Source organism: Sebastes umbrosus, chromosome 5 (assembly GCF_015220745.1).
Source record: "Sebastes umbrosus isolate fSebUmb1 chromosome 5, fSebUmb1.pri, whole genome shotgun sequence".
Taxonomy (NCBI): domain Eukaryota; kingdom Metazoa; phylum Chordata; class Actinopteri; order Perciformes; family Sebastidae; genus Sebastes; species Sebastes umbrosus.
Window position 1 is genome coordinate 36102954 of NC_051273.1, and position 19243 is coordinate 36122196.

Here is a 19243-nt window from a genome sequence, read left to right on the forward strand (position 1 = left end):
GTCATCATGGTCTGGTTGTTTTATGTAACAATGCTGCACACATAAATAAATACTATTAGAAAATTGACACTATGACTTTAAAATTCTCTATTTCCCTTATTCATACATACCAATATATATTTCCCTTTTTCATAATGACTATATACTGTACACGTGTAGCTAGTGTGTGAATAATTGCTGTCAGTGTGCACCAGTTGGCAGCCGGCTTGCTCCAAGCTTATCCTCCCACAGCCAAACTGTCTCTGTTCCTTCCTCTGATATCACTGCACCATTTCCTACAACCGCCCTCCAAAGAACACATACCAAAGGTCTTATATCCTTGGTGCAATGTGTAAGACCTGGCAAGAATATTAGTTCAAAACATAAAAAAAATGAACTAACATTATCAAGAGAATGTGAAGAGGTTACAGTGTCGACGTTACGTCAAAGACGTCCATGTATTGTGCTGCAGAGATATCTACCAGTGACACGTGGGTCCATGTTTTTTATAACCACCCCGACCCGTTATGAGAGACGATCCACACAGCCCAGCCCGCAAACCGCCAACTTTATGCATTATAGTAACACAACTTTCAGGACTGGGGTCTGAGACAAGGACAGAGACAAGCGGACTCGAGCGCTGACGTCGGGCAACGTCATCTCACAGACATTCGCAAAATGACCAAGACCTGTCGACAGCGCATTATGTGGTGGAGGCACAGAATGGGTTCAAATTCTGTGTCGCCACCACGGCGGGTGTGTGTGTTTGAGTGTTTGAGTGAGAGACAGAGAGAGGGGAACAGGAGGTGGATTATTGCCTGCAATGTTTCTCTAAGTTATTAATAACTTACTCGGGAAGCTGCTTTGTCAATTTGCCACCGGCCCGCCCAAACTCACAATAAAAAAAAAACTCGGTTCTAGGACGACCCCGCATCGCTAACTGAAATGAGCATGCTAACCGGCTAGCCCCGGCCCGTCCTGTCTTGTAATACCACTTGTATCTCGAGAGGTGAGAGTGAGTCACTGTAGCGTCCAGTCTGCTCTCAGTCCATCATGAGAGGACGAAGAAGTGCAGAAGAGGGCTGGTCAGTCACGTTGAAGGTTTCAGGGTCTGTGTACATTTTGATAGTTTGTTTACTGGATTAATTAAGTGGCAGAAACAAAAAAATGACTTGTATTTTCATTTTCGGACTACTTTGCCAGGAAGAGAGCGTGAGGCAGCTCTGGGAGACGGACCCTCAGTTAGCAGCTCATATTCAGCCTGCGGAAACCCCAGCGCCGGGGGTCACAGCACCGGGGGTCACAGTGGCCTGGCAATGGGTCTAACCTGTGTAAAGGCAGCAACAGAAAGTTTGCTGATCCGGTGGGGGGGGCGGGGCAATCCCCCAGGATCAGACGCTTGGCGCTGCAGTTTGCACTGGCTGAATTTGAGTTGCTACAGCTCCGCTGACTGAAGGTCCGTCTCTCGGAGCTGCCGCATGCCCTCCTGGATAAGTTTACCTCTTCCTAACTTACAGCAACTGAGTGAACTCTGGAGAATGGAGCGCGAAAAATTGTCCAGATATACTACGAGCAATATCACTCTCTATTACATAAAGAGCGTGATATCGATCAACTGTCAGTAAGGACCTGTTCAGACCTGGTATTAACATGCGTCCTCAGTGATCGGATCACAAGTGGACAGCTTTAAGTACGTCTGTTCACACCTGGCATTAGAATGCATCTCCTCATGCGTCTCCAGTGACCACTTGTGATCAGATCTCACTTCCCCGCTCTATATGCAATTAAATAATAATACTGCTACATGAATGTCAGTAATAATATCCTACATATTCCTGAATTCTGGTACATTGTATTAACATCAAAATAAAAGGTTATTGTACTGGCGGTCCTCGGGGACCTCCACACCGCCAGCAGCAGGGCACATAGCTCCAGAGAGCCGGGGAGGAGAGAGACCAGGCGGGCAGATGGGCGGAGGGACGGAGGGACGGACGGATGGATGGTTGGACGGTCGTGTGTCAGGTCCGCGCAAAGCAGCGGAACAAGGACACCGACGCATCTCCGACAGTATGATAATAATGCACTTAGCGTGCCTAGTCTGATAGTCTGTAGATATGTATCCTATAAACAAGTACAGTTGTACCGACAGGATACAGTAGAGCACAGAGGCCGTTTCCATGCTGACAAGCGGCCTTGTCTGCCTGTTTATTCACCTGAGGAGCGCGTTGATCCCGCGGATCCCAGCTGGACGTCAGATGAGTAGGTGGTCCTTAATGTGGCCCAGGACATATTCACTACACACTGCTAAAAGAATGTGGTCATATGTGGCCCAGACCACCTCTGAATGTGGTCTGAAAAATCCGATCTCAATGTGTCCTCAATGCATCTTGTGTGCGTTCACACCTGTACTTAGAGCTGTCCACTTTTGATCGGATCACTGAGGACGCATGTTAATACCAGGTCTGAACAGGGCCTTAGTGTCAGCGTTGATTTGGACCAATGAAAATAGTTTGGAGGTTCGCAAAACTTTGCATACATAGAGCCAGGGCGAGCGTTTTTTCAAACAAGCGACACGTTGCTCTGCCTGTTCGCTGACACACGGAGCAGGTTAGGACATCTTCACTGGGAAAAACTGAAACAATGTGTGTTCGCATTGCGTCCAGGTAGGAAGAGGTGGTGTTCTCCCGGCATTTTGATCGTTTGTTTATTGGATCAAATCCAAAGCAGCAGAAATGAGAAAACAATATGTATTCTCATTTCTGCTAATTTGGATTTAATCCAATAAACAAACTATCAAGGCGCACATTGACCGCACACACAGATGGCTAACATTAACTACAGGCCGACGCCACATATGAAGATAATAAGATAGCGGTGTTATTCTGTCTCTCAGAGTTTCAGCAGTTAGGTTGAATTTTGCTTAACAGCAGGGCAAGAATCTAGCAGTTGGGGTCGATTACCTTAAGCCTTTGGCATTTTGTTGTGCATAAATTAGCCTAGTGGTGCCTGGAACACTGGAAACTGCAGAGGCAACAAGGAATTCATCTCACAGACACAGGCAGAGATAAGCCTTGATGCTGAATTTGAGATTAAATGACTTGTAAAGACAGATGCTTATGTAGCATTAGCAGATGTGCGTTCTTTTGATTAAAAACTTTTCCTTCTCCATTTTTGTTTTTTGCATGCCACCTGGATCGCTTCGTTTTTTTTCTTCTTCTCTTGTAGGCACTAGTGCAGTGGTGAAGTCAAGTGGAATAATGTTGTTGATTAAGTAGTGCAGGGAGTGGAGTTGACTTGATGAAATGGTTTTTAATCAACAAGAGGAAGGTGTTTGTCAGTAAGCAAAGATTTTAGAGGTGCCCCTGTGGATATTTTAATTAGTGGGTTCCTGTTTCGCTTGTATCTCGTGCTCTACTAGCTACGAGGATGCATATGTGCTATATAATATTATTGATATTCTGGGCTGGAGGCACATGTCTGTCTTTGCCATATTGTAGGACCACTGAACATCCGATACATTACATTGCATTCGTTTAGCTTTTGTCTAAAGTAGGGCTGTCAATCAATTCAAATATTGAATTGCCATTAATTACATGATTATCCATAGTTAGTCGTGATAAATCACAAATAAATGGCACATTTTTTTATCTGTTTAAAATGGACCTTAAAGGGAGATTTGTCAAGTATTTAATACTCTTATCAACATGGGAGTGGACAAATATGCTGCTTTATGCAAATGTATGTATTCATTTATTATTGGAAATCAATTAACAACATAAAACAATGGTAGATATTGCCCAGAAACCCTCACAGGTACTGCATTTAGCATAAAACAATGTGCTCAAATCATAACATGGCAAACTGCAGCCCAACAGGCAACAGCAGCTGTCAGTGTGTCAGTGTGCTGACTTGACTATGACTTGCCCCAAACTGCATGTGATTATCATAAAGTGGGCATGTCTGTAAAGGGGAGACTCGTGGGTACCCATAGAACCCATTTACATTCACATATCTGGAGGTCAGAGGTCAAGCGACCCCTTTGAAAATGTCCATGACAGTTTTTCCTCGACAAAATTTCGCTTTTGTTTGGAGCGTTATTTATCCTCCTTCACGACAAGCTAGTATGACATGGTTGGTACCGATGGATTCATTAGTTTTTCATATGATGCCAGTATTTAGCTTTAAAGTTGAGCCCGCTACAACCTGAAAATAGCAAGTTGCGTAAATGTGTTAAAAAAATTTGTGACGTTAAAACAAATTTGCATTAAGGTGTTAACTTTGACAGCCCTAGTCCAAAGCGAGATGAGCGACCACAGCCTCGTCAAAGTGACGGCCAGCCAATAGTCCAGAAATAGTATCCGGAGGGATTATGTCATGTCCTCCCAATAAAATGTCAAAATAAGTTGCTTGCCCATGCCCTCGAGAACATCACATACAACAGTTTTGTGATCTGTCGCCACTGTTGACAGGACAATATTGTCAGTGCCTTCCGAAACTGTTCGGAATCTTCCAACTCTGTTCCAAACAGTCCAGAGAGGAAACCTTAAAACCAGGGCTGTCAAAGTCAACATGATAATAACGTGTTAACGCACATTTGTTTTAACGCCACAAATTTCTGTAACGCATTTACACAACTTGTGATTTTTATGTCATAGCGGGCTCAGTTTTAAAGCTAGAGTGAAGATACTGGTATCACATGAAACTAGAAATACTAATGAATCCATCAGTACCAACCATGTCATACTAGCTTGTTGCCGGGAGGCTAAATACGCTCAAATTTGGTGAGGAAAAACTGGTCTGGCCATTTTCAAAGGGGTCCCTTGACCTCTGACCTCCAGATATGTGAATGTAAATGGGTTCTATGGGTAACCACGAGTCTCCCCTTTACAGACATGCCCACTTTATGATAATCACAAGCAGTTTGGGGCAAGTCATAGTCAAGTCAGCACACTGACACACTGCATATTGTTTTATGCTAAATGCAGTAACTGAGGGTTTCTGAACAATATTTGTCATTGTTTTGTGTTGTTAATTGATTTTTCCACTCCCATGTTGATAAGAGTATTAAATACTTGACAAATTTCCCTTTTGGGTACATTTTGAAAAGACAACACGATTAATTTGCAATTAATCGCGATTAAATATTTGAATCGATTGACAGCCCTACGTGAAACCTTAACAGCTAAAACGTGTGGAACTTGATAACAGATTCAGCTCATCTGTCTCCTCAGCTGTATCCCTGCAGCACTTTTTTAGCAAAGTATTGCCTACAGCTCAGAAAACTTTTTTTTTGTTTTCACAGCTCTTAGTCGGCACAGACGCATATTGTAAAGGATATTTAAAAAATCTCAGGGGAGGAATTTGGAGGTGATCAATCTCAGCGGCACTACCTGATAGATAGTAATCCTTCAGGGGTGAAAAATGTACTGCTGCTACATCTACAGCAAGCTGGATAGAGGAAGGTGGGCTGTGCAAAGCAGATTTAATAGCAGTGGGAGGATGAACATTTCACTATTATTTCCATTGTCCGTAATCTCCCCCTTAAAAAGAGCATGTGACTCATAAAATAAGCAGAAACAATGTGTGATTCTAATGTGTTTTGACAGCTCTGTTATTTCCCAGAACTCTGAAGATTTCCAGTCTGAGTTTTCCACTCCTCTATCCGCGACAAAACTGGATGCTATCAAGTAGGCTCAGTGTGTTTCCCACAATCCCCCAGTCCTCTGCACCGCCATCCTCCTCTCTTCCTTTCTGTCTTTTCTCCTCAAAGTTCAGCATCCCCTCCTACATCGGAAGCTCATTCCAGCCTCCGAGCCATTCTCTCTCCAACGATTGCAGCATTTCTCGCCTTCTCAAGTACGTCTGTGCATTTCCCTCAGGTACCCCCCAACCCCCCCATTAAGCTCCCTCTCTTTTCTCTCTCCACCTCTCACTCTTCTCCTCACCTCTGTGTCACTCCCACAGGGCGCTGCATTCAGAGGAAGCTGCTGCTCGCTGCTCACTAGCCCCCTCCTTCCTCTGCTGGAAATGATCACACTGTTTATATGGCCTTTTTCTTTTATCCAATTTCACACGTCCCAGCTTGTTTACCAGCAGTGGGGGCCACAGAGAGCCGCAGTGCCCTTTTGCTTCAGTCTCCAGCACCTCCCCCCCCCCCCTTCTTTCTTCCTTCTACCCTGCCAGCAGCTTTGCAGTAGCAATAAAAGCTAAGCTTTCTTCCCCTTTTCAATGAATGTGATTAGGTTTCTATTTTTGTACAGGCTTGAATCACATTCAGCTGAGTGTCATTTACTGAATCTGGGCTTTGCTACTCTGTTCTTAACACAATGAAACAATCATTGTCCAAGGATACACACTCTTGATAAAAGCTGTAATTAGGGGTGGTGTGTGTGTGTGTGTGTGTGGGGTGGGGGGGTGTTATGTGTTATAATGAACCCTATTGATTCTCAACAAACATTACAAGAATTCCGTTGGACCGTGATGTCACTCATTGTTTTGTGGGCTGCCGTTTTGAAGCCTCGACTTCAGCATTTTGGTCGTCACATCTTGTTTTTTTGCAACCAGAGATGACACAAGAGGGTGGAGCTAAGCGCAACCGAATGCTTAACAAGGCATTTTCAGGCGACCAAAAAGTTCTAACTAACTTTCATAAACTGAAAACACACTGAAAGGGTTAAAGTTGTAAGACAAAAACACACGGACAACCATACTTGCCAACCTTGAGACTTCAAAAATATGGAAGAGCGGGAGGGAGGGGGGGGGGTTTGAGTTTCAGAGACTTTGTTTCCTTCATTCTGGTGACTTTTAAAAAATGAAAATAACAAAATAATAAGTACACTGTTACTGTACTTTGATGTTAAACTTTTAATTTTAACCTTCTATTCTCAGGAAAGAATACTGAATAATTTGCCCCTCTGGCGTGAACTTGCCGTGTGAATCTCTAGTATAAACTAATACTCATCAGTTTTTATTCATTTCTTGCCCCTGCTTGAGTGTTTCTTTTTGTTAGTGCTCTCCATTTCTCTCTCCGTCTCTCACTCACAGAAGGTTCTTTCAGGAACCACGCAACAACGGCTCCACTGCGCGCTGAACCCCGTTATTTCAAATGGCTTGCATCGTGCCACGGCGGCTTTTCGCTGCGTCAAAGCAAAGCCTGACTTTGGGCGCTGCAGGCTGTGATGTGCACTGAACCCAGCAGCGTGCGTAGCGCAAACATTAGCTCAAACTGCGCTGTGTCTCGAGCATAGACTGCTTTCTTCCGCCTAGTGTACATGCTGTACTAACACTCCAGAAACGGGTTAAGTTTGAAAATACGCCATAAATTGGGAAAAATGCAGGAAAATTGTGACCCCGGTAGGAAACCGGGAGAGGGCAATGAAAAACGGGGAAAACTATGTGTTTGTGTTATGTTTATAATTATGTCTTCTTCATATTTGTCTAATATTATAGTTTGCTCTGAATTTGTAAAATGTGCCGCTCTGCTGACAGTAGGCTTGTCCATGTCTGTGATTGGTCAGATGCTGCAAACACCGCCCTTTTCAAGTGAACACGCTCGTAGCCAGACTGAGAAACCCTGGGTTGGTTTACCGAGTTGATAACCAGCGTCGTAGGACCGTTTAGAGGGATGTTTGTTAGGGTTGATGAAGCCAGATAACGAGAAGATACACTGGTTATGTTGAACTTGCTTCGTAGTACAGGCCTCAGGTTGAAAGTCCTGCGTTTGTTGGACCTTGAAGTCGGTACAGACGACATGCCGTACAAATGACACACCAAAAGCAAGAACGGTGTTCTTGTTGCACACTAAATGCAAGTTACGTGTCATTTATATGCCTTTTCATGCAACCGGACTAAAATAGTAATTTCTTTCTATATCTGGGAACAAAAAGGATGGAATGCAGGTATCGTTTGACTGGAGAATATACCTTAAAGGTAACGAATATCGAGCCTGATCTTTTCTGGACCAAAACCCCTCCCTCAGATCTTAACCATGCCACGAGGATAAATGACTGACATGTGGAACACAAGCAATTGGAATTAGAGAGACAGTCTGAAGATGCTGTGCTCTGGAAGCAAGATGCCTGTCAACGACAGCAGAGATCATGGCGTCACAGCCTGAGAGATATACCTGCAGATGCATGCATGACTCAAGGACGTGATTCGCATCACTGCGTCGTGCCTGGCGTGTGTGCACCGCTGCCTGAGGGGCCACTCTTTCCTTCCACAGATAGAAAAACTCCAGGGAGGAAAAACAATGCGACTCATGACAAACTCTGCTCTGTTTATTCAGCGGTGCTAGGCCTTGGGGAAACGTATGGGACACACACTGCAGTTGTAAGTACTAGAATGTGACCCACAGGGTAGGAATGAAGTTTTATGAGAACTATTCATCTGACGATTTTAAAAGGCGACGACTGATCCGCATATTAAAAACCCATCCACGTTGCCTCAGCCATCCCCTCGTCCTCTGGTGTAGTTTTATGATTTATTAAAGGGCGAGAGGTGTCAAGCGCAGCCTTAGTCTCGGTGAACCTTTCCTGACACTGCACTGCTGCATACAAGGCAGACTGTAACTTGCAGCTTAATCCAGTCTAATACTCAACTGTGCTTCTCTCACATGGCAATAGCGAGCTGAGGCCAGTGGATTTAACTGCTAGAAGAACGCAGATAGAGTACATGACATAAAACAATTGGTGCTAGGTTGGCCAGATCCCCTCTGGGAATTCATTACCAGAGCTTGGTTCTGCCAACATACCATTGATCAAGGGCGCCAAAACATTATAGCATGGAGAAAATAACAAGAACACCTTCATATATAATGCAGCCTTGCCACAGAGCTGAACCACATCAATGAAGTTTCACAATCATTGAGTCCAAGTTTCACAAAGGTTGCACACATTGCAAGGCTATTGCATTATATCAAACAAGTGTCCCTATTATTGTGTCTACTCCCCGTATCTTATCAACAGGTTGTTGCAAAGACGGGCAGATGCCGTATGAGTTAAGCAAGATTTTAACCCTGAATCGGTCGTCCTTGACTAACTTTAGAATCTTCATTTCCGTTAAATCTGATGTTGATTGATGTTCAGTTTGAGGGCGGTCATGGCGGCAGATTTATTCCTCGAACGATCAGGGATCTGGTGGTTGGATGATCAGATGGATTTGTGGCAGGTCAGAAATTTTAGTCAGCCGTCTGCAGTTTGAGCGGCTTTGATTCCCACATGGCTGCTGTCAAAGATCAGACCTGACCGACAGATCTTTGATCTGGTTATCTATGTTATGTGGTTATTGGTTATTTATGACTAGAACAACTTGTCACACAGTGCTGAGCTACATCTCAAATTGATCTTCAGGTTCCCAGCTTTCAGATGATGTACACCACTTCTATATGAACTCTACTGTTGGCCTGCTATACCCCCTAAAGACCCCCCTGTACCCACCTAAAAAAGACAAAAATGTGTCTGTGGGCGGCTGTGGCTCAGAGGTAGAGCAGGTTGTCCACCAATCGGAAGGTTGATGGTTCAATCACTTAACCCCAAATTGCTCCTGAAGGCTGAGCCATCGGTGTGTGAATGAGTATTTAGATTAGATCCTGATGGACAGGTTGGCATCGGAAGACTAGAAAAGCGCTATATAAGTGCAAGTATACAGTGAGTCCATTTACCATTTACTACCTCTGAAAAAGAGGGGCGGAGTGGAAAAGGTTTGCTCATAGCCTTATAAATACAAAGAGGTCACTCACAGACTCTTGGTCCGTCAAGTCAGCCAGAACAAAGCAGCGATACTGCTGCTGGCCGGGGAGCGGTTTGTTGTAGTAGCCGTTGTATTTCTTCTCATCTCCCAGGGTGAAGATCTCAGGCAGAACGTCCAGCTTGGCAGCGATGTAGGGCTGCAGGAAGTCCTGGCTCTGTCTCTTCTTCCTCTGCAGGCCGCTGTCAGCACCAGCCTCCAGGAGCTGCCAGAAGGGACGACACAACAGGAGACTTGTGAACTTATGAGAATATCATAACGCAACACAACATGACAAAACAAAAAGTGATCTCTGTGGGAGACGGTCTTTTCTCCTGCCTCCCTCCACACGGAGGACAGAGGACAGTGAAATGTTCTTCCCATCTCATTTCTATTCTTTTGGTGGTACTTCTGTTGTTGCCAGTCCCATCCAAATTCTGAGACTTTTAATTCTGATTCAATTCTTATTCCTTCCCATGTTGAGTATTACAGTTCTTCAACAAACAGCTCCTCACATTGTGTTTGTGACTGCACTCCAAAGTGATCCATGTGAGTGCTTAGCTGTTGTGGTGCTGACATCCGTACAACAAATCAAGTTTTAGCAACCAACGCGACTTGGTTGAGCATAGGAAAATAGGTTTTTATAGCAAATAAATGATCAAATTAAAAGAATGGTTCTATATTTTGGGAAATACACCTTTTCATCTTTTAATGTCTCAAGGCTAAGACTAAAACTACGTCATACTCAGATGCCACAAATAAAATAAGCCTGCGATCTAGTTCAGTCAACTTGTGTCTGCTGCCACAATCACATGAGTTGATAGAAGAAATCAATAATTTGACACAAAAAAGGTCTGCCAGAGTCCGACATCTGATCTGTGCCCATAGCAACGGTCTGTTATACATAGCAACGGTCTGTTGTACATAGCAACGGTCTGTTATACGTAGCACCAGTCTGTTATACATAGCAATGGTCTGTTATACGTAGCACCAGTCTGTTATACATAGCAACGGTCTGTTATACATAGCAACGGTCTGTTGTACATAGCAACGGTCTGTTATACATATCAATGGTCTGTTATACGTAGCACCAGTCTGTTATACATAGTAACGGTCTGTAGTACATAGCAACGGTCTGTTATACATAGCACCAGTCTGTTATACATAGCAACGGTCTGTTATTCATAGCAACGGTCTGTTATACATAGCACCGGTCTGTTATACATAGCAACGGTCTGTTATACATAGCAACGGTCTGTTATACATAGCAATGGTCTGTCATACATAGCAATGGTTTGTTATACATAGCAACAGTCTGTTATACATAGCAACGGTCTGTTATAAATGGCAGTGGTCTGTTACATGTAGCAACGGTTTATTATACATAGCAACAGTCTGTTATACATAGCAACGGTCTGTTATATGTGGTAGTGGTCTGTTATATGTAGCAACGGTCTGTTATACATAGCACCGGTCTGTTATACATAGCAACTGTCTGCTGTAAAGAAATAACGTACCATGGAACGCAGTGACTGACCAATGAGAATCGAGTATTCAACAAAGCAGTGGAACTATCAATTTACCATTTATAAATGATGGTTATTATAAAGTGTTAGCGATGAACTTACGCCCTCAGGGCTCTGTGCACTCAGACTGTTCACCTGAAAGCTATGATGTCACTTGCTGTTACTGCTGCTGTTCGTAGAGCATAAAAGCCAAAACTCTACCCCGACATCCACCTGCGGGCTCCGATTGTATTCTCCTGCTGTGCCGAGACGAGGTCAGAGCCTAGACGCAAAAACTAACGCTGTACATATTCCACATAATAATCTATTCCACATGTGTTGGCTGGCTGTAATAACTCAAATCAATGAGCTGTGACCTGGGTGAGGTAGAAAAATCACACCAATCTTACCTGAGACCTGTATTCATTTCATCTAAATGCTAAACTCAGCCATCAAACTCCAGCCAGCCAGTCCCTGCACTGACACACTCCGTTTTGTTAAACCAAAACGTAAAACTTATCAAAGGAAGCAGTGAACACGTTTGGATAGAGAAGAGAATGGAGTGGATCCATCCTTGTAGGAGGTGTCGACGGTGCTATGTGGCCTCCTTGTGTTCGATCTGACTTTACTCTCAGGGGCAAATTCACAAAATAGAGCTGTGCAAAATAAGACAAAAAGAAGCCATGTAATTCTCAAAGGGTGAAATGCACCCACAAGCAAACAGTGTCTCGGTGCTCCTGTGCTATTTGCACGCATTTAAATGAGGTAATATCCATACATTTCGAACAAAATTGGCCCCTTTCTATGCAAATGAGCCTCATCACAAAAACAGTCCAATTCACAAAGATCAGAGCAAATAGCCACACACAGTTACAGTGAAATTATTAGCATCTTTAGAGAGTTGGTGGTAACTGAAGCGTATTTATAAGGGATATCATGCCCAGACTTTCCAGTGATCATGGCATATTAAATCCCAAATAGGGATTTCATTTCTCTCTGTCACCTTTAAATTCCTTGCCTGAAGTTTTGAGGATTGCCTCTACACCTCGTCCGTCAGGACCTGGAGCTTGCTGTCTCAACATTTCATTTTTCTTTTCCTCTCTGCCATTGTTCTGCCTACTGTGTTCTTGGTGCAAAGGCAACACTTACACTTTGCCACATGGATAATTGCAATCAGATGCAAAAAAGGGCAAATTGCACTCAGCTGAAAAACGTAATGGGCGTGTTTGCGCTGTAATATCATAAGTGCAATATCTTTTGTGAATCGGACGTTGAGACAGGGCAGATAGTGGTTACAAGTGATGCGAAATTCATGGTGTTATCAGCAGGCGCATTCAGTGTGCTACTTCCTTTTCCTCTTATACAGAGCTAAAAAACGATCAAGACCACAGCAACCACGCCTGGCAGATATGCAACACCTCATCCTCCACTACTAATAATAAGTATTCAAATTTATATCTTTATATTCACAAAATATGTCTGAAGAGACTTCACCCCTTTACTGGCGCATTTCCAAAACAACGATGACATTGCCCTGCCATCAGGTCACAAAATTTAACCAACAATTTAATATAGATATAATTAACCGGAAGAGACTTATGTCTATGCTGAAACAAATCCAGAGGCGGGACAGGATGATCGAGGTCAGTGGTTCCCAACCTGGGATCCGGGCCTCACTTAAAAGGGCACCAAAGATCAATGTTTGCTCTGAGGTTGTCAAAATTAGCTTTGCACATGTATAACTAGAATCATAATAACACACTTACTGGATACTGGATACAAAAGTCTGTTTATATAATTATTTAAAAAAAAATTTTGTTGCAACATTCTATTTAAAGCTGGTATTTCTATACGGTTGCAGATAAAGATCAGGCTATACTAATATTATTAGCATTATATTTTTGTAGAATTAGATTCCAGTGGTGGCTGCGTAGGATTGCTTCCGAGTCCTGTGATCCAAACATTTCCAATAACTCCAGAGCGTGGTGAAGTTGAAAAGTCAAAATGTATTGAAAAAAAATGTAATTATTTCCAAAATTGACAACATGTTTTTATTTAATGAAATATTCTGTTTCAATCCATGTTTGTTGGCATTTAGCCTTTCAAAAACAACATTGTCACTGCGGTCAAAAAACTGTTTGCCAACACACTGACGAGTTATGTTCATTAAAGAAAGTTGATTTATTAAAAAAGACTAACTCATTTAATACACTGAATCACTTTACTCAAATTAAGGATTTTGTTCGAGGATTTGTAATTTTTTTTTAGGGTAGTAACATCAGAAAATATGGGGAGGGGCTAAGCTTTTCTTAGATACAAGTAAGGGGGCTTCAAGAAAAAATAGGTTGGGAACCACTGATGTAGATGATAAGATACCTAGCTCCATGCCTTTAGGCCAGTATCTGCTTTAGTTTTGTTAGTTTTGCATATATGTATTCACGTGACATAATTTCCTTCTTATCTGCATAATGCAACAGGCGTGAGAATTAAAAACAGACTATGCTCATAACCATTATGGTGGTGTGGTTCCAACTGCACATCCTTACCTGTCGGTCTTCGGTACTATCTTCAGATACAGTACAACAACCACAATTCCCTTAGAGCTTACAAAATAAAGATTTATGGGAACACCATCCAGTGCAGTTGCTCATTAGAGGCTGCTCATTAGAGGCTGCTTATGTAAATGACACCAAAAAGCAACCTGTTCACCTGTAGGTTAGGAAGCACTTGGAGGTGAAACACTAAACCTATGGCTAATGGATTTTCTCTGACAGCGGGTAATTACAGTATATACAACTGCAGGAAAAGTGAAAGAGCTCTTCTTTAGAGCTGCTGCCAATACAAACTGAAACTTGATGATTTTGGTGACACCTTGCATTCCTCTGTGGTTGTTTTACATTACAGTAGCGGGGATGACTCAGCACTTAATCTTCCACCCCTGCAGAGTGAAGACAAACATAATCCGAAAAGTTGATTTGAGACTGTCGTAATGCCAGCTGAACAATGGAACTTGTGGAAGTGGGCTGAGAGTTGTTTTTCACTGGTCAGTCAGTGGATAAACTTCGCCCTACCCTCAAGTTATTTTTGAGTTATTCTCTGAATAAGAGCACCCACCCAACTGCCTCACCACAAACAACAACCTTTTATTTTTTAGCTCAACATTGATTCTTTCTTTTACAGAAGGGGCCAAGCAAAGAAGGGACCCCACATCACCCACTCTACCCACTGGGAATACACATAATGATATAAGTAAGATATAATCTACAACAAAGTTATGCCGTTATCAAAAGAGCCTACAATGAAGCAGAGAGGAGTATTATCCTTCTTTCATCGTGGGCACTTGCTGAGCCTTGAAATGTAATTCTTGTCCATTCATATTTTGGGGCAATACTCTCTTTAAATAGAAACATGACTTTGATTATCCAACAAATGGAAGAAGGTGTCGAAGCTATCAGCCTACCGGGACACTATCAGAGCTATGGGAATGGGAAAACCATATTATGTTACAATATCTATGATTTTATAAACGTTTAAAAAGTAGGGCTGTCAAAGTTAACGTGATAATAACGCATCAATGCAAATTTGTTTTAACGCCACTAATTTCTTTAACGCATTAATGCAACTTGTGATTTTTAGGTTGTAACGGGTGAACGAGTGAAGATACTGGTATCATATGAAACAAGTAAAACCTAAGGAATCCATTGGTACCATACCATGCCATGCTAGCTTGTGTAAATGGGTTCTATGGGTACCCACGAGTCTCCCCCTTACAGACATGCCTGGACAATATCTGTCATTGTTTTGTGTTGTTAGTTGATTTCCAATAATAAATATATACATACATTTGCATTCAGCAGAATATTTGCCCACTCCCATGTTGATAAGAGTATTAAATACTTGACAAATCTCCCTTTAAGGTACATTTTGAACAGATACAAAATTTGCAATTAATTGTGATTAACTATGGACAATCATGCAATTAATTGCGATTGAATATTTTAATCGATTGACAGCCCTAGTACTTATTATATAGGTGTGAATATAAGTGTTTGTTGGAAGAGGTCCCAGTGAGTTTAAACATAATTTATACATAGATGTGTTTGTTTAGAAGAAAAGGGTACCATAACCAAAAGCCTAACTCCAACCTCAAGCCTGATCTTAACCAAAAACCTTAACCTGAAAACCTTAACCTGAGAATGGAATGGTTTGCCTCTTTAGGGAGCAGCTTTTAGGGACTTGCTTCCCCAAACGGGTGGCAAATTCCTTAAAATGTCACTGTGTGAACCAAATTTGTCCCCTTCACATGGCGAATACAAGTACGTGTCCACTCACCTCATGTATGTCCATGTCTTCAGGGTTCTCCCATCTTTTCAGAGAAACCGGGGTGACAGGGACAACCACTATGTAGTACCACCTGTATCAAACACAGTAACACAACTGCATTACATACCCATATGCCTAATGTGTACATCCAATTATGAAGCGAGGAATCTCTGTCTCTGCGGGTGTATTGCTGGGGACCCCATGGAGTGCTTTGTTGAATGTGGTGCAATTTGGACATGCAACACTTTCAATATTAATAAACTTTATATAAACAAGCACACAGCGTTCTCTGCAGCAGCGGGGGCGAGGCTTCAGGACTCAGACGGCAGACTGCAACTTCATCCACACTGGGAACGTCAGGAGCGTGTGGCAGCTGCGTGATTCACGTGTCGGGTGTTCATACCAGCTGCGTGTCAGCTGCGTTTCTGCTGCTGCAGCTGCTGCCGTGTGGTAATTTGTAAATAATAGTAATAATCCACAAATAAAAACCCAGTACTATATTCATTCATGGAGCTCTGCAAGTCACTGCATGTTCTACAACACTGTCCGGCACATATTTCAGAATAAAAGCTTTGTGTTAACAAATGAAGGAATTCTGTCCACAGAAATAATGCTTGAGGGCTTTTATTTTGAAATGAAAGCAGGAAGTGTTGATTTAAAAGCAAGTCTTTACTCTTTTTTCATCTCCGTAACATATTCTACTTATGTCTAGACATTGAAACTGTAGTAATGTAACTGATATGATGTTAATATACAGTCAATAGATCACCTTCACTGTCTGTGACATATTCTACAGATGTCTGACATTGAAACAATTGATAACCTTCAGTCTGTTGTTGCTGTATTGTGCCGCGGGGCTCGCGTCAAAAATAGGCGAGACCTTGAATCTCTAGAAGAGACGCAGCTGAGACGCAGCCAAGCGCGGGCAATGTGACTACTCTAACCTGTTAACACGGACGCCAAAATAAAAAACAACAGGTAACGCAGCCGCCACGCGCTCCTGATGTTCCCAGGGTGGACGAGGGCTGAGACGAGCATGTCGTCCAACGGTTATGTCAAAACAAGCGATTATTACGCCTATTTTGAAATTGTGTTGTGTTATTTTGAAAAGTGTATTTCACCGATGTTTCTGACCTAAAGGGACCATGAACTGGTGTGTTTTTCAGGGGCAGATTTTGTGATTTGGGGGCCCCATGCAAACGGCGTCTTGCTTTACTTTTCACCCTCTGTAACTGGGAATGTTGGTATTGGCAGTGGTAGAAGAAGAAGGCCTACTCAAAACCTTTTTCCTGAAGTAAAATTATTAACTATTAACAGTAAAACTATTAATGTCGCACAGTAAAAGTCCTGCATTCAAATGTTTACTTCAAGTGAAGGGTAAAAGAGAAGAATTACCAGCATGATGCACTTCTGTTGACTTAACATCTGTTCAAGGGGGAGCTTTCAGTTCTAAAATGATGATGGATAATTTAATGAATAATAAGGCATTTTAATTGTTGTGTTTTGTGTGTAAAATCTGAATCTGCAACATAACCAGTATTTCTCTGTCAGGTAAATGTTTTCCTCTGAAGTACACAGTAAGTAGTATACTAGTATATACTATGTTTTTTAAGTGCTTTGGGGGCCTTTTGTAAGTTATTTTGGGGTACAACGAGCAAAAACCAAGCATTCGGCGCGTTCCAAACAGCCATGTCTTGAACGGGCACTGCACTGGTACATACGAAACGCAGCTTCAATGTGAACTACACGCTGTTTCATTTCAGTCATCTATTGCTAATGTTTTGAGTGTCTTGAAGGACTTTTGTTAATGTTGCTATAAACTTTTTACATTCATGTCCCCTCTTCTCCTGAACACCGATGGGATAAGTTTGCTGTGGGATTAATGAAAAGCTCTGGGTCAGGCATTCAAATAGAGACGCTATTAGTTTTTTTTTTTTTTCCATCAGCCCCACTTCTCTTTTTACAGCATACTTGTGGGCAATTTCTTTGAGAAACAAACACTTGAAACACAATTAAGTCCAAGTAATTTGCAGTGCCTGTCTTCTTGATCAAGCTGGGTAATAATAAAAAAATAACCTTCTACTGAATTGCAGCCTTTGCATTGGGATTCTCTTTGCTGATCAATTGTGGTTTTAAAGCTCAGCTCTTAAATAAATTGCTTTCTAGTGTCGGGAGAGAGCTCAGGAGCGGCACTGGGGTTATTGTTAGCATGGACATGTGGTTATAATCATGGCGTTGTTGTGTTGTGGGACTGAATGTTTTGTTTGCTTTTGAAACTTTGACCTAAAAGAACTCTCTACTGCAGTGGATAATTGGCTGGTTATGAACTGGCTAGAACAGAACCAGCAGTGAATAAACCAGGCTTCTAATGGCTGCGGATAAGCTCGTGTCTGAGCTATTGATTTAACGCAAAAATAACATTGTCTGTGTGTGCATCTTTGTGTGTCTCCACTTGCTTGACTTAACCTCACCAGACTGCTGTGTGGTGAAGCTATTTAATGTCACCACACTGCTCGTACACTGAGGGGAGAATTCACCAAAGGATTGCGCGGCTTTTGCTGAAAATAAACCTGCAGCCATGAGACAAAAAGAAACCGCGCAATTCTCAAAGCACCCGCAATGGGTGAAATGCACCCATTACTGCACTGTCAAGCTATTTGCACGTATTTAAATATCCATACATTTTGCACAAAATCGGCCCCTTTCTATGCAAATGAGCCCCGTTGCAAAAACAGTCCAACTGACTAGATCAGCACTAAGAGCCACACGCACTTACAGTGAAATTATGATGGTTTATCGCGAGGGATCGCCTCGCTTTCAGCATTGGACGCTTGATGGGCTGCCACTCGACACAAGACACCAGGCACCTGATTGTACGAAAGCTTTCCCCCAGTAGGCTGCTGCTCCCAGCATTCAAACCGGAACCAACATGACGGCTCGTTTGGAAACTTTCTTCTCTTATATCATGAAAATAGTTCACCGAAATGTGTTTCTGAAAACATTTTGTGCGAGAAATAATCCATGCAGTTGCTAAATCTGTCGACAGCGGTTAGTTTAAAAGTTTCTCGGGCTTTTCGAGAGGCAGTGAGTTGCGTCGGACGCCCCTGATTTATATAAAGTAATTTAGACCTCAGCTTTATTCAAATGAGGAGCGACAAACGCGACACCCCGTCTTTCGAATTGCGCCGCCACGCTACCAGAATGCATTGCACGACTGCTTACATAGACTATGAATGGGAAGCGTGGAAACGACGGAGCCTGTGGACACGTACCATTAGCGTCCTCAGAGGGTTGGAGGTAACTGAAGTGCAAAAGGGGTGTCCACTGAAACTAAACCATATTTGGGGATGCAGTGACAGGATGCAATGACAGTTGTGTCATGAACCATAGATGAATAAAGCTCCCCTACATGTCATTTTTGAAAATACATAAGGATAAACAAGATCTAAATAACAAATGAAGTTGCGCTGCCATGCCTCGTGCGTTAACGTGCACAGATACTCTTACTTTAATGTTATGAGGTATTTAGTGCATGCTCGTGGGGGATCTCACGGGCCGGTCTACACCTGCTGTATATGAAAAGGGTCTTGAAATAACTTTTGTTATGATTTGAGAGCTGTATAAAAATGAATTGAATTGAACTGAAATGAATTGAATTGAATTCACCATCAACGCTGATTGGACATCCACTTAGTGGTTAACTTTAACAC

General features: G+C 42.5%; 1 protein-coding gene across 7 annotated transcripts in view; it reads right to left on the reverse strand.

Moving 5' to 3' along the window:
- Positions 1-19243, reverse strand: part of ptprfa (protein tyrosine phosphatase receptor type Fa) — a 454009-nt gene that overhangs the window by 77696 nt on the left and 357070 nt on the right. For all 7 annotated transcript variants that reach the window (XM_037768968.1, XM_037768972.1, XM_037768971.1 and 4 more), the window contains 2 exons: positions 15543-15624; positions 9719-9931 (listed from right to left, as the gene is read on the reverse strand). In XM_037768968.1, the coding sequence (XP_037624896.1) occupies positions 9719-9931; positions 15543-15624 (295 nt within the window). The remainder of the gene's footprint in view (positions 1-9718; positions 9932-15542; positions 15625-19243) is intronic.